At 37.4% G+C, this 17,261-nt stretch overlaps 1 protein-coding gene across 1 annotated transcript; it reads right to left on the bottom strand.

The window, feature by feature from the left end:
- Positions 1–1,239: 1,239 nt before the first annotated feature.
- On the bottom strand, positions 1,240–14,900 carry LOC146739303 (putative defense protein Hdd11-like). Its single transcript, XM_085502688.1, has 5 exons — positions 14,645–14,900; positions 4,640–4,871; positions 2,364–2,431; positions 1,970–2,098; positions 1,240–1,496 (listed from the first exon to the last, which is right to left on the bottom strand). Exons 1-5 carry the CDS (start codon positions 14,841–14,843, stop codon positions 1,240–1,242), a joined length of 885 nt encoding a protein of 294 aa, XP_085358814.1. The 5' UTR covers positions 14,844–14,900.
- Between the last annotated feature and the right edge of the window lie 2,361 nt (positions 14,901–17,261).

The raw sequence follows: 17,261 nt of genomic DNA, 5'->3' as shown, positions 1-17,261 counted from the left end.
TTAGGGCCATACATGTTAGATGGTGCGTTAAAGTAGATAGATACATTTAAGTTTTTGTATGAACGTTCTTTTCTATGTAAAACAGTGATAATTCCGGTTTAGAAAACTTGATTAATTTAGATTTAAAAATGGGAATTACGCAACAAGATCTTCAAAATGAAAGATTAATTTAACTACATGCATACTGTTATATTTTAAAGATTCCATATCGACTAGTTATTTGTTAATTATGTATATTTCCCCTGATATGAATATGCATCAAATAACAGGAAGAAATTATATAAATCGTGGCATATATTATCAGTCGAAATTGGTGCATTTTGATTGAAAATCAGGCTCAACCTCAACACTCAAATTGCATTATTGCGTATACCACTTAATAATTAGAGGGCAATACAACTACCTTCTGTTTCGCAGTGACTCCCATCATACCCAGTGGTACATATACAGATGAACAAAGACGTGTCAGCAGCATAAAGGTAACATGTACCGCCATTCTGACACGGGTTGGGTGAGCATACATCGATATCTTCTAAGAGCACATACATTTGAAGCAAAATAAAAAAGATGAAATTAAACATAAATAATTCAAAACATTATGGTAACAACTAACATAAAGTCAATTTTTAGATTTGAAATAGTTGGAAGATAAAGCTCGATTCCTTTCGAGTGACAAATGAGAGTTAAGACAACGTCATAGTAACGCATCGGCTAAATGACACGTAACATACAGCGCGTAGAGTTTCAGGCTATCATAAAGTTTATACAGGTTATTATTTGTTATTATTTGGCTAATGAAACATGTTACTTTTTGTCAGAACAAAGCTTTATAGCAGATGAGTTTCTATAGATTTATATAAATATCTGTTAAATTCAGAGAGGTATATTGTGATGGCAGTATTATATTTAAGTACATTTTAAAAAGCAATTATTTAGTCCAGAATATTAGTTTTCCTAAAATATGCATTATCATGCGAGATATAATTACCATATTTAGTTACGACAGTTTGCTCTACAGTATTACTCTTTCATACATACAGTGGTGTATCAGCGAATAATAAGATAAGATAATAAAATAAGATGTTCCACCATTTTGACAAGAATTTTACAAGCAAGAATCTTTTTATAGTAAATTAGGTTTGATTTGATATGCTTGCTGGCAAATTGAAATAATAAAATGTTAATAATTACACCGCACACTACTAACACGAAATATATATACAGCAGATTATAAAATATTTATGGTTCACTGTGATAACATTTTTTTTTCAAAAATAGGGAAACGAGACGAGAATACATCTGTGCTGACCGTGTTGGAATTTGTATTAGTGTGGTTATCGTTGAGCTGTTGTTACTAAGCAACATTATATTACCTTGCGTTTCACAGTTTCTACCATTAAAGCCATCGGCACAGGAACATATGTAATCGCTAGAATCGTTTTCATTTGGCAGACAAATTCCGTCATTTAAACAAGGATTAGGAAGACATGCATAATCTATATAGCAAGAAACATAATCTTAAATAACATACATGCAAAGCTTGTAGAATGCAACATTCGTGTATTTCGTGCAAAAACAGTCAAAAAGGAAGTAGGAACGAAAATGTAAGCGGCTCCGAAACTGATAGAATTAAACTGGTTGAATTAACCTGTATTACTTTAAATTTACTGCGACAGCCTTGGGAAATATAATGATTAATAGAATTAGTTCCACAACACTGCAAACCACCTACCTGATCAAATACGCCAGCATAGCTAGCATCCATCGTCTCGCATTCCAAGCCTCGAGCAAGACTGATTTCAGTTTTGTATTAAGCGCTCGCACATGCACATACATTCATTACATACATAACCGGAGCTATTTATCTATTTATTTATTTATTTATTGGTAAGATGCAAGTTTATCAAGACGAGTTACTTTAGATAATTTCACCCATGTAAACCTTATTACCCATGAAATAATGACCCACCGACTGATTGTTCGCAGTTAAGACCATTAAATCCTTGAGGGCATACGCAAATGTACGAGTTGCTAACATCATTAACGAAACATGTAGCGCCATTCTGGCAAGGGGAGGATTCGCACGCAGTAACGGCAGCTGAATAATTAGGAAAAACAAAAACCATTAAAATAATATACTCAAATGAAAAATACCTCAGATACACCTCGCCTTACTGGGAAGGTATTTGTAACAGATTCAACAGTACTTAAATTGTTCGTATTGCATATTTATATAATTTATGTTGCATTTTAATCATTTAAGTATAGGAGACTAAAGTCAAAACATCGATGAGAGATGAGAAATAACTTATTGTGGTTCATCCTAACATTTAAATGCTAAGTCCCGTGAATAGACAACTCACCAATCTCGGAAACAATTCCTGACGTCACACCCGTCCAATATGTGCTGTAGTTCCGTACTATCGTCGCTCTAAAATAATCAACGAAAGAAATTATTTATTTAATAACATTCAGTAATATCGGATAAATGATATTTATTGCCATACTCCTATTAAATACCAGAGGTCAATATTCTAGAAATATTTTCCAGATCTATACCTCCTGAATCATAATGTCTCAGAAATTATAAAGAAATTATAAAGAAAATTACATTATGCTATATCCGTAATATATATATATATATCAATTTGATTAAGTATGTCATATCATTAAATGAAATTAGTCTTAAAAGCATACTACAAATTTATAATTTTCTTCAATGTTGACTTGCTAATGCCATGAGATTAAATGTTCATTTTAAAAACCTAATTAAGCAAATCAAATAAAATACAGACTGTAGGACAAAACGCAATCAAGTTACTCGTAGTAAAGTACTAAACATGTTTAAATATCTACACGCCATTTTAGCGAATTTAACTCCATGCATGAATTAACTGAATCTTAATTTAGCAAAAGTGTTGACAATCTCATTGTGAGAATATACTTTACAGCGAAATTACAGATTAGCTAAATGAGCTAAAATAACATGCTAGCTAAAAGGACATGTTTTACAGTATTCTCCTGCAGCTGCTGCTGCTTCAAAAGACATAACTACGTTTATATCTACATTCATGGTAGCATAAGTGATGTAACAATTGCATGTCCTGTCCTGATGCATCAACGTAAGGCGACACAAATCTGGTCTTACATATAGCTTTTTTTTCAGACGTAGATTCTGCCGCTTTCCATCTCTAAGGGTAACACATCATGATTGTCACTTGCTTGTTCTTTGGCAGATAATTTAAAGGAATGCTGAGCGTGACTAGCATACCACTATTCCTGGGAGTTTAATTTAAATTTTACTAATGTAAATCTACGTTTTTACTATTTATGTCACCATTACCCATTTGCGTACTCAGGTATGTTTATAATAAAGTCTACGACATGCGAATAAACCTTATAGCAATTAAGGTCACCCATTGCCTAGGCAATGGCACGTCTTGCTTTAGTGAGTGCAGTATGCTGTAACTGTCAAAGCGGTATTCACTCACTCATATACAGGGTAGTTGGTGTAATTCCACTAATTCGCATTCCATAGTATAGAATAGATTCGATGTGTTCACGTTATATGTTATTATATAAAAATCTGACAGGTGTATGTAATGTAATTAATTAATTGTTCTGCTTCAAGAAAATAAAAGGTTGTCTTGATTATTTATTATCTGAAATGAGTGATTGAGTTGACACTTCGATGTAATTGGTCATCTACACCACGTGTTCGTATCACATGTAATAGAAATGATAGATGTACAAGAGTGAAGAGAAGCAGCTGCCGATGAGCAAAGTGTGACTTACTGTACTGGGTCATAATATGAAATTTAATTTAATTTTTACCATTTTTACATACTGAGTATTTGTGTTAATATACGTCAAGGCCAGCCAAAATAGCACATTGTGTGGCATTTACATTTACATGTATATGTAAACCGTTCTTAAAGAGCTGCATGTCGGCTCTTGCATATGAGAAATGTTCCGTATTTAGGGTCATTGCGGTTTTGGTGGCCGTATTGAGGAAAGCATGGCCAGTAGGAAGATTTACGGGGGTCGCCTCAATCGAACAATTTACTTTGTATTATACAGAAACTAGACGATAACACTGTTTTTACACCGGCCAAGTGTTAGAGAGCGAGTAACCAATCCGCAATGGCGACACAGCTGGTGATTTTTTGTAGTAATAAGAGCAGGCCATGGTCTTACTAACCATAATTCCTCGCTGAATACTTCAAAACAGCTGACCAGAATGTTGTAATGTTGTTTTGAGTAGTGACGTCGTAAAGCGTATAGGCGGCTGAGTGGTATATATATATATTGTAATCGTTTTCAAATAATCGGCATATGTGCGCATTTTTTGCAAATACTTTACAAAGAAGGGCTGCTATTTATTCTCAACATGCGTTCTCTGTAAGGTCACGTGGTTTTACAGACACCTTAACGCTATTCAATATTCAAATTATCTGTGTGGATTCTGATGCAGACGACATTGGGCAATTAGAAATAACAACTGTGCGCATGCGCCACACACGTCTTCCGGTTACATTTTCTCAACACATTTATATGACAGTCCTACGTAAAAATGTAGTCTGTCAGACATAAGATGTGCATGACAATTCGAATATCTAAGCAAAAACAATCGACTTACACGAAATATACTGCTCCAGTCCCTGCCGTTGGTGCTAGCCAGGTAAAATGAGTGGGGTTGGGTTTTAGACTAGCCCCGTCCGAATGAGTGATCGCATCATTTGTATTTGAACACGTTGTTACTTTTGTATTCGTCGGTGGATTTTCCCACGTCCCCACTGCAGTGGAAGAGGTGGAAACAGCACTTCGGGCCTGTAGAAGAATCCCGCCAAATTCATCTCCATGAACACTAACTGCAAAAATAAATTACAAATGTTATTGTCACCAGTTTCCAGGACGTAGAAGCATTTTTGACGCGTTCTCTACGCGCACCATTTATACATTTGACAAATTGAATAATCAAATGCATGCGATTTAGTCAGGCTAACATTTATTGAATAATATAGTGCATTTTGCTGTTTATCATTTACCATTAAATGTCGACAAATCTCCCCCAGTGATTTTCCTTAATCATGCGCAACTTTGCAAATTAACACCTTAAAGGTCAAATACGGGTTCAAACCAGTGTTCGGTGCTGCGTTTGACCCATAATATTTACCTTCTAATGAGTTTGGTTTACTCGAGTGTTACGTAGATAAATTATTCACAAGGGTACCATAATAGTTCCCTAACATAGAATTGAGCTGGTCGACATCGTATAGTTCAATGACATGGGATATGGTGTGGCGTCAAACAAAAGAGTGTAATCGTGGCCATTGCAGTGGCAAAACAGTCGCATTGGTTCGAATTAATAGTGACAATCAATCAATCGTGTTGCTGTTCGTGTGGCATGTACAGTAGGTGGAAAATGGCAGGCGGACTATTCCTTTTTTTTTTTAAAAAAAAGGTTTTTGATATTTTTTCTCAAAATATTTTTTCAATTGAAACATCCATTAAAATGTACACTATGTCTATTTAGTTTACCGAATATGGTAAAGACAGTTTACGAATTCGAAATCCTCGCAGCCACAATACGTCTACTTTTAAAAACACCTGCCAAGAAGATATCGGACCATTAATTTTTGTTTCCGAATTTTGTTTCTATGGCAACTACTTCCGATGTGGAATTAGAAGCAATGTCCTTCATTATTTGGCGTATGCATTTCCGTTATTCTGTAATGAGTTGAATGCCAGTCAGACATTAGGGCACACAGAACACTTTTGTCCCACGTTGTGCAAATATTTATTTTCCCCTTCACGCAAAGAGTGATTAGTTCGGATAACCTGCATGGGATTGTAGTCAAATGTCATAGTTACAAGACCCTCTGAAATATGGAAATTAAATTGCACAAAATATTAGATTTTGAGGTGTATTAAATTATTAATTTAGTTGTCGAAGTAAGTGTGCCTACAATATTCGATTTAAACTTCAAAATGGCGCCAGTCAGTGAAACCAGACAATATGCGCAGGCGACAACGCAATTTAATAAATTAGTTGTGTTATTTTATTGTAGCTTTTATAACATGCGTTATACACAGTGTTTAAATTCTGTTCGTAAGAAATAAAATATATGTGACGTCTTTTTTGAAAATGATGCTCAAATAAATGTATCCACCTACCACAAAGTAAAATGGTCATAAATGGAACATATCCACATTGTTGAGGTGACTAAATTTGCATAGATTTTAAATAATTAATACATTACATCTTTAAATGCTTTCTACATTTTACTGGTCGTCAACACCTTAAAAAATACAGCAACGCAGATGTCTCACTTTTTTCTGAGATTGTAGTTTTTGCATCCATGAACAATTAAATATACGCATTCTAAATATTCCATTATCTATTTAAAAGACAAATCGTATTATGCAAAATCACTGTTTTATTTCCCTTTTATGTTTTCACAGTACTCACTCAGAGGAGGCGGCACGTAATTTTGCATGTGGGGCGAGATCTGCTAACCAACCTTGCACCGAAGGCGCGACCTTACTATGGGGTTCCGGGGGTATGCTCTCTAATACAAAAATTGAAATCTAGACCCCCTGAAACGCTATTTCTTGCATTTGGGGGGCAGAATTTGCTGATACAAAGCAGTTCAGCTTGATTTTGGAGGGACGACGCCCGTCAACATTTGTTCCTCGAATAAATATTGATCTCTTTTAGAAATGCCTGAACCAAATATATCGGTAAATTAAATTACTCAGAGAAACAAATAACATAAAACAAATCCCACAATATCAGTAATGAGATGATGCACGTGAATATTCCACCAGGCCAGTGATATCAAAATTTGTACACGTGGGGATATGTGAAAGCACGGTAGTCGTCGCGCTGCGCATGTGCCACATTTGTGTTGATAAACATTGATTTTTCCACAACCCAATGCGCTCTTCAAATGGAAATCACAAGAATGAGGTGAGCGCAATTTGCACTGATTACTACCGGTGACTCCTTCGATACCTTCCAATAACATGAAAATTACTTAATTAAAGCTTGGAAACGTCTCAGTTCGTACTCGTTGATCTGCGCAACAGTCAAACTCGCCATCTTTTTTATATGAGACCCATATTTCTCACACTTGCGCAGCGCGACGACTACCGTGCTTGAATGACCTGTACACTTCCTGGGGTACACTTATGCGAGTTTGAATCACAGAACATTATTAACAAAATATTGGTGTTGCTGTAAATCCACACCGTTGTGTTTTCATTTGACACATCCGTTTTATTCAGAATTATATAAATGCATTGGTAAGTGCGGGTCGCATTATTGTAAAACGAGGAAGTGATATCGTATGTCCAAGGCTTTCTTAAACTCGCGGGTTAATGAAACGTAAATACAAAGAGGGAATAGTGCATTTTATAGATTGTACTGGCATCACTGTGTAATAAGGATTTGGTATTCATAGCTATTCATGGCTGTGAAATACTGTAGATTGGAATACACGGTAGTATTGAATATTAAGCATGAATTATTATTCCAGTTAGATTTCGGTTATTAATACAATGATAGCATTTAGCTGTTGCCATCTCGCCATGACGTTTTCATTGCGACACCGTCTACCTAAAAGTAAATATAAATGTGAAAAAATCAATCAATGTGTCTGCATCGTGCCAAGTGTTAGTGTTGTACGTGTCACAGATTAACTTGTTAACTTGAGTAGTGGCGGTGTCACTGACACCTGTCAGGTAAGAAGACGTATCGACACTAATCTCCTGGCATTTTACTGATTTTACATTCAATTACATTAAGGAAAGGGTTTTTTAGCTCGCGAGCAACGAGGAAAACAAGTGCACTCTTGTGCAGTTAGTTAAATACGCTAGCTTCGCGTATAATGGTGGCACTATGGCGACAGGCGATTGACTTGTCTCGTAAGTCGTATACTGTTTTGAATTTATTAATGCTGCGCATGCGACAGATGGTCATAGCGTGTCATTGTTTACAAACACGCGTCTACCCATGAGCCTTTGCGTTGTTAGCGTGTGTTGTTATCGTCGCTTGGGACTCAATTTCCGCGCGTGCGCAGGTGACGACCCTTCCGCTTTAACCCTGAAGTGAAGTTCACGTTTAATATAAACAAGGTGCTGGATATGTATATATTTTGGCACATATTTCAGTTACATGTTTACAGTCTTTTTGTGGTCTGTGTACGTCGAGTCTTGTTATTTGTTCCACCATCAATAAATGTCATAATGCTGAAGAATTGTCGTTTTTGTTCTGTCAGCTGAGACAACATACAATGATGACGAAGACGGGCATATGACATGACCCCCCCCCCCTCGCCCAAGATCGTTTCAATACGACAACAGACTGATTTGATGTTCTCTGACCCGCTCAGTTACGTGCCACTGATGTCGACCATTAAACCCCTGGATTCGCAGGTGTCATTTAACGCAAGAATCTCAACAATGTGGCTGGGAAAGTTAGATAACAATGATGACTGGCACTTTTAAATGTTATTGCAGGGCTGTAGCTAATGTTCCGAAACGAAAACTGGTTCAGAAAAATCCAATTCAAGAGCCAGTTGAACTTCTTGTTAGCTATACGTACGTCATTCTTAAAACACATTGCCAACGAGTAAAGAAAGCTAAATTGTACGTTGTCAGTGTTCTCGTAAATGGTTTTTGTGACGACCACGGAAGGTACTAGTATGTCATGAATTTGTTTTCACGTATCTGTTAATCGACTTAATTAGCTGATTATTAGCAAATTACTGTGTTATGTCTGTCATCGTTTAGGCCTATTTGAAGTTTTGGACGAAACTTGGCTCAGTGATTTGGAACTAATTACGAGATAACCGTCGCTATTCTGACTACGATTTCTGACAGTTGGTATCCGTAGTTATTAATGTAGTGAACGATTAATCAAAAGATATGACGTATTCAGTACTTAGTGTGATTGGCTGTATGATTGAAGGTTACGCCCTAGAGTCTTTTTTCTGTTTTGTAATTGGTCACAGGCCCGTAGCCAGCACTTTTGAATAGGGGGTTCGAAAACAACAATTATATATTTGATGTGAAATGTGTGAATTTTATAATATTCAAAAAGTGTTTTTGAGCTCTGTTACATACATTTTTATATTATCGGTTTTAAATTCAATTGGTTTACTTTGTGTTACGTTGGTAAGATATTTCACATAACATCTTTGAACTATTTTACCATTTCAGAGAAGGGGTCCTGAGCCATTTCCCACCTACAGACAAACACATTCACACCATTGATCCACTAAGGCAAAATGTTGTACACAAAAAAGACAAGACTGTACTTATCTTAGCATTATTGTCTAAGTATTTTAAGGCAGAAGGCTACTTACGAGTTTTTTCGCTCTTCGCAGATGTTGGCGCACATAAAAGTGACACGATTTCATGTCGAAATCTGTCTACAATTATTCATTTTAGTATTAGTCAATTTTGTATTATGTAATTTTATTTCTGTACAGGACATCAGCCTATCGTACAAAATGTAATGGGTAGAAAAGTGCATATCACGTTTTAAACACAATACAACATCCATGTAAACATATGGTACTAAGTTAAGCTGAATTCATATTCATCTCGTCGCTTGAAAACTTTTAAAAGATATAGAGCTATTTGATATATGGTGTGGCAGTTTGTGTAGCGACGAAGTAAGCCCAACTGTATGTTTGTGTGTCTGCCTAATTCTACATTATGTTTATGGCCAAAACAGCGAAAACTCGTCAGTATATATTTGAGTCTATAATTGCTTGCCAATAAATCTCCCAGGCTATAATACTACTTTGATTTTTCCAAAAGTACACAGCCTGGATGATTGTGAAATTGAGGCATGCCACTATTTTTTTATTCTTTGAGTAAATATCCCTAGGAAACTTGCAGTATCTCCAACTTGTTTTTCAAACTAGACAATGCCGAAACCATATTTGAACAGGGGATTTTTATGTGGGTTTCCCAAGCAAGTCTGCCGGTCTTGTCTAATCGTTTAAGCATGATATAACATATTTTGGGGTTTCAACAATTTTAACCAATATGAGATACAACGCTTGAAATAACCACAGCACAATGACAGCCTCCCACATTCGTCTAACATCGCTACATTGTTTGTACAACTATTAATGCTAAGTACCGGGTAGATATCTGCAAAATGTTATCTGTACCCTCTCGATTTCCGAATTTACGTACCCCCCATATCGCTACCATAACAAATAGTTGGCACAATGATTGCATCAAACCAAGCATACTACCAAGTTTCTTACAGTATGTAAATATATTTGGTTCACTGTAAATCTGTGTTTAGAGGGCGGTACAATAATATGCATACAGTGGCAGTTTAGCAGCGGTCTCAATAGACTTCAATGACTACAACTCTTTTTATGAACCCACTAAAAATATAGTAAATTTTCTGAGACATCAAAAAAAAAACGTGTAAAAAAAATATGTTTGCAATTTATGATTCATCGCATATTTTCAGTGCTAAAGCAACACTGTGGGGTAAATTGTTGGCTGCAAGAAGCTCTTCGACCTATACAACTCGTGATGATAAATCTTCGGCATTTTTTAATGATATGTTCAACCCGTAGCTGTACACTATTGTCCAATAACAGATACTACACATACTAATACAATAAGTTAACTACATTTGGCTGATACACTTGGAACAAAACAGTAGATATGCCATCATTAACTTGAAGAATACAAAACTAATGAACCAAACTAGGAAAGTACAGTGTCGTGTTGTTGTGTCAATCCCGTTCGATCCCCACACTTTACTAACTGGGCGAACACTAGCACAAGACAAACTGCCCTATTCAGGACCACCACATCCTTCAGAAAATGACTACCATTACATTTTTGTTGCAATGTCGTTTTAATATTTAACATCAGGTGCTTGAACGCGATCTTCATTACACCATCGCGGAAAAACCGAATAAAAGCTTGCCTATTTATAACAACCTGTTTTGATTGGCTGCTGTTGAGCTGAGACGGCATAACTTCACGATTGACATTTAAAGCTCGTTGCCACCTAAATGCTCATTACCATGCATTACTAATTACATTACTCTGGTAGTTACCTCACAGAGTCAAGTGATTTAAACAATGATAATCATTTTAATTAATAATGTTTGTTTTATTATGTTCTAATCTACGATCATAAATCTATTCACTTCCAAAATTTAGGGGGTTCGACCGAACCCCCCCCCCCCCCCAACTACGGGCCTGGGTTAGAGTTTTGAAAATGAATAAAGAGAGTTTTGAGTTGGTCTTGTCAAGTACTCTACGATAGACGCAGTAGAGAGTCCAGTCCTGGAGAGACTTGGCGCGAGCCTTGACGCAGTCTAAAAGAGTCTTGGGTCAGCCTTGCGATAGTCTTGGGGATTTTTCCCCAGGGCGCTGTGTCTTATAGAGTACTCGACTGACCGACTAAGACGAAAGTTGAAACGTATTTCGTTGTGTGTGTCTTATTTGACTGTAAAGCTTAACTGACTTTCCCGATCCCATACCTCAAGGGGACGAGATATATAGACGAGACGAGATTCCCCCCTGACACGTGTGGAGAACTCGAGAGTAAAAGAATTCCCCCCTGATAGTACCTTCCATGTGACATATTACAGCTAACCGTGATCTCACTGAATAATTAACACATATGCTTCAAGACAAATAGCTATTGAAAGGGAGATTGGTTGGTTGGTTGGTTGGTTGAGTGGGAGGGGTTTGGCAATGTTATGACGTTGAATACATGTTGTCATGAAACAATAAGAGACGTCGCAGCTCGTACAATAAGTCACCTACGTCTATTGTTCGGATGTCACGATTTGTTGGAAAGGAATGATCACACTGAGTGTGCTACATATATATATCACATATTTTAAGCGAATTACATCATTATTGGTCATGTTTGGGAGACTTGTTTCGATTCGATAGTTAGCATTGAAACGACTTCATTGCTTTGTGTCAAAGTAAAATCAGAAGTTCGCTGACCCCTGTCTAAAAGTGTATATGATATCACAGTCCCTCAACACCGGTGTTGAGGGACTGTGATGATATATTGCCACTTGCATGACGCATTCGTCCGGGCACAGTCACTCTACTAGGGTCCTAGTAGAGTGACTGTGGTCCGGGGAATTTTGTCCTCGTGAAATTAGTTGAAATCATAGTTCATATGAATCACTATGCGATCACGTATCTGATACTTATATACTAAAATTAGTCTACGCAACGCCATATATCTGATATATAAAATTACTGAACGTAACATCGCGTATCTGATCTGAGACAACTACATTTAACAGTTAAAGCGGAAGGTTCGTCACCTGCGTACGCGCGGGAATTGAGTACCAAGCGACGATAACAATTCTCGCTAAAAACGCAAAGGCTCATGAGCAGATGCTTGTTTGTAAAAAATGACACGCTATGGCCATCGGACGCATGCGCAGGTGATGACTTCCCCGCTTTAACATTAGTTGTCTGAGTTTATAATAAACAAGGAAACATTTTGGTCATCATAGCGGAACACGGCACGTTCTTGGATGAACACCCAGTTGTTTGGATTACTAGTATATTAAGCGTTACTGGATGTTATTGTTGTCAATATTCTGTGCATGCATTCCCCGTGTCAGTGAACTTATTATTGAAAACATTATTATACCAGTAGCACAGTTCATAAGTAAAAGCTTTGAAGTCAGGAAGCAGGGTCTTACTTGACATCTTAATGCCTACTGTCAATTTTGTAATTTTATATTAGATTGTATTTTAGAGATTTTGTATTATTTAGTAATTTAGTGATTGTATTTGTTATTTGTTATTTAGTATATTGTGTTTTTGTTTTGTTTTTTTATATATACATTTCTCCTTGTACTTTGTGACCATTTTCTTTCCCTCCGGGGATTGTGTAAGAGTCAATAAGTAAATAAATAAATAAATATTAGTAATCGACCGAATAGATAATATTCTACACCGAGATGCGTTGAAATCACGGTATAGTGGTCTTCGTTTCGAAAGAGATAACTCGGGTCATTTTAAATACGACGCATTCATCATCGGCTGTTTCGAACACCCCACCTCAAAAATAACACACCCAGTTTTTACCGCTAACCAGATTACGCTGATACGCTGAGAGAAATTATGTATATATGACACTAGCTATCCCATGTATCCCATGAAGAAATACGCAATTTCCGAATTCGAAGAAGCGCGAAGTGTACAGAATATGCGATACAACCTCAGAGATACAACCGAGCGAGGCACACAATTGCAACGAGCCGTAGGGCTCCGATAAAATGATGTCGTGTGAACGTAGTTGTATTCATACTACGTAATCGAGGACGCTGTTTCGTTCGGCTCTGAACGAATTGGATAGAACTCGGGTGGATTTCGGCTCTCGTTCGGCCCCGACCCGTGTAAACGCATTCGAGATAATCAGGGGGCAGTTCGGCTCCGATAGAATGCTGACGTGTGAACGTAGCAATACTAATACTAACACGCACACTAGTTTAATATACATGTATTACCATTAAGTGACACGAGTGGTACAGAGTTGACGCACATTGCATTACAATTGATATGCAGGAATGTCCATTCACCCTCGACAACAAAATTCGACAACATTGGTCATAATAGAGATTATTTCGATCCTGTCACAGATGGTTTTGGTAAGGGAGCTCGCTTGACAGTATTTATACTCCTACACAACAATGGGGTAATAAAATTACATTTGTAAATGGCGCTAGGTCAGATTGCCGTTCCTATGCTAAAACGGATATTCTGTTACACTGTTAAATTACTACCTACAGGAGCGTCAGGTTGACTACGAGGCACCACAAACCACGATGTAAGTAATCTTTGATTCTGCATTATATCTCGCCCCTAAAACGCCCAGGGCGACCAATTGCCAATGTTAATTTACAGAGTGTCGAACTTGCTCTTGTGGACTTACTCACTTTTGGGTGGTGACACGTAAAATTCCACTACCGTGAAACATTTTATTGTCCAATTTCTTTCTTTTCTCTTCTGTGAACGCATGAGATCGTCAACATAGCACTGAGGTCGAGTCAACAGATTTAAAACGTCAGCTATTCACTCTAACAAAACGTGTGCTACGCATGAGAGAAATTCACTTGTATAAAGTAACACTAACAGAGTAAAATCGTTTCAAATTTCTGATTTAGATTTCGATCTTCGACCTTGCAGCTTTTAAAACAGGTGAAATTTTGAGTAAATCGAGTATAAACGTCGAAATTAGTTGCGCCAAAACAACATCTTAAGTTATATTGACATCACATTTTCATACAAAATATATAAACACGGGTAGTTATTGCTTGGTGATTTTCACGGTTGGCCTGCTTGTCCCAGACAGTCAAATGTTCTAGAAAATAGAAGGTTTTTTGTATTGGTATTTTGAGTGTGGCGCTCGAAGTTGGTCGATCATATGGTATCCGAAGAATCTTGAGTTTTCATACGACAGGGCGTGGTGATCCTGGTTAAACGGAGACGCGCACCTGCCATGTTGCAAAATGAGACAGAGGATAATACAAATCATACACGCTCCTGTTAAGACAGGGCACGATTTTCGTCTAACTGGGACGAGAGTTACGTTGTTATAGCATACACTTACCTGTAACTCGCTGACCAGGGGTGTATTCCTGTACGCTCGATGTAATAATATAAGGACTGTCTGTCAGTTGTGCGGAGTACCCGTGATTGGGAGTCATATCAAAGCACGCTGATTGTGGAGCGCCCGTTCGGTAAGTCCGAGTAACATCCACACATATCGTAAAAAATAAAATAAACACATCCCGATATGAAGCCGCCATGTTTCCCTGTGTATCACCTGCATAGGAGCACGGCCATAAACCACACGCCAAATACTCTCAACACAAAGTATCAATGACAGTAATAACAGAAGCCGTCGACTCACTTTCGCTGCAAAGGTGAATTGTGGGAGCGTGTTTTTTGTGCGGCCATCACCCTATTTTTAAATATTGATGAAGCTCGTACGTTTGCATTATTAGGAATTCTGACACCAATTGTCATGCAAATCCGTTCACCGAAGCGTCGCCCACAATCTCCTGTTCCCCCGTATTGCAATGCACATGTACATACAGTAGGCTGCTCTGGGGCCTGATAACACGGAATGGTGTGTTTAGCATAATCCCGGTGCCAAAATACTCCACGGTGTATGTTGAAACGATATTTAGGTGTTTCTTATACCTCGCTGTGATATGTACAATTTTACAACTGAACCGTAACTGTAAAATGTCCCCGATCGCATTATAATGAAATCAGGCAGAGCCCAGCACGGGAATTTGGTGTTAATGATTCGGTTAACGCCGTTGCATAACAATTCGCTCGATGCCAAACATTTAAATTACCATTTGCTATTTTTTATATTTATTTTTGTAGTGTATTTGAAAAGATTACTATATCCGGTATGTAATGTCCTTTTTCATTTCCTTCTCTCTCGCTCTTTACGATGCTTTCGCGTTTTTTTTTTTACTAGACATAGAACTGTGATGACTGACTGTCAGAATATGAAAAGAATTTCAAACTTTACGTGAAATAGCAATACCCCATCCCTGGAGACCGAAACCACTCCTGGCGAATGTGTGAATTGATTGTGAAATACCGAGCCAATTATTCAAGGTGCGCGGCCACACAGAATGCACCGCTAATCTCATTTTTGCCCAGGACCATGTGTACAGATTATGCTTCTCTCCATGTAAAAATATCTTTAGATTTTCTCTGCGAAATGTTCCTTGTTCATGTGCACAGCCTGTATACCTAAGGATAAATGATGGTACACCCGATGAAATCATCTACCTGTTGACGTTATCATCAAAGTCACCATGTTGCCTAGCAACGGAGGCAATGCTTTTTTATCACGTGTCATGTTATTTTTGACACTATGCCGTGATTCCATTTCTATGATCGTTAATATGTGGTGATATATATATGCACTAACTTGATGTTTAGTTCCAACAAAACCGAACAAATGTTTTACTAAAATATATATAATACTAGTATACGTGGTCCGTGTACATGTCATTTATATTATCGCCATTGGTATTGCATGTGCACACCCCGTAACCCATGGAAACATAAAATAATTTGCCGAGTTACCCGCTAATCGATAATAATCGTAATCCAGTGGACAGGGCCTTGGCATTGGAAAATACGAAATATTAAGATTTTTATATAAAACATGTGGATGTTAAGCACGTGTAGCAGTTATTAATCGTTATTACGTAATAACATCCTCTGATATTATACGGAAGGGGCTAATACGAAAACGTACGCAATGTGTAACTAAACGGAACGATACATTTAAAATTGTTGTTGCATTGGTACCATGATTGATCTATAACTTATTCTTTTGTTGGAAAGACACAAGCGGAATTTTCCTCTTGGCAATGTTAACCTTGTGACTCGTACTAAAGGGATATTTATTTCCGCGAAGGTAATCTTTCACCTCCAATCTCTGAAAAGACAACCCTGTTGAGTACGACGTAACTGGGATAACTTCGTGTCGGAGAGCCGCCACTGTATAATTTTACGATGGTGTGGTATTGGTGACTCATTGTCAATTTCCGGGTCTTCTTGTTTGCATAACAATACTTACTGTCACTGCCAGGTACGGATGGGTGAAGTGAGTATACGCCCTGTCACGATTATATTTTGTCGAATTGTTCAACAATTGAACTATGAATCATAGTGTGGACATCGTATTTTTCTGCCATTAAAATGAATATTATCCGGACATGCTTAAATTGTGTAACTGTTTTGAAATATTTGCCAGTGTAAACAGTAGAAAACATATTCTACGAAGAATTGTACAAACCAGACACTTGTAGCTTAGTAGTTGTTGCACCTGGGTGAGTGTGTCACATAGTCAATGGGAAAGTATATTCCACTAGCAGAGATTCGTCCACTGGAGTGCAAGTGATAGTGCCTGGTTGACGCCTGGATATCGCCATTTGATAGAGAGATTGTAGCACAGACCGGTACACTATACTGTTACCGAACTTGATTGTTTTTAATCTTAGCGTTATGACTACTCCCAGCATGGCGAACATTATATGCAGAACTTGAAAAATATTGAAATTTGAAGGGACTAGTCTTTTTGAAATAATAGTAGTGTAGTGTATTTTTCTCGAAATTTCATTTGCTAAATTAAAGAAAGCTTTATTTTGGGTACAACTATCATAGAATCGATACCGCTATTACCGGTATAT

The sequence above is a fragment of the Saccoglossus kowalevskii genome, chromosome 8 (assembly GCF_978046115.1).
Source record: "Saccoglossus kowalevskii chromosome 8, keSacKowa6.1, whole genome shotgun sequence".
NCBI lineage: Eukaryota > Metazoa > Hemichordata > Enteropneusta > Harrimaniidae > Saccoglossus > Saccoglossus kowalevskii.
Note: the sequence above shows the minus strand (reverse complement) of the source record. Positions and strands in the feature narration are given on the sequence as shown.

Coding starts and splice junctions, on each gene's coding strand:
- LOC146739303 (XM_085502688.1), bottom strand. CDS start 14,843: ATGGCGGCTTCATATCGGGATGTGTTTATTTTATTTTTTACGATATGT. Junction 4,872..14,644: donor CCCTGGTCAGCGAGTTACAG/GTAAGTGTATGC, acceptor TTATTTTTGCAG/TTAGTGTTCATGGAGATGAA. Junction 2,432..4,639: donor ACTGGAGCAGTATATTTCGT/GTAAGTCGATTG, acceptor TGATTATTTTAG/AGCGACGATAGTACGGAACT.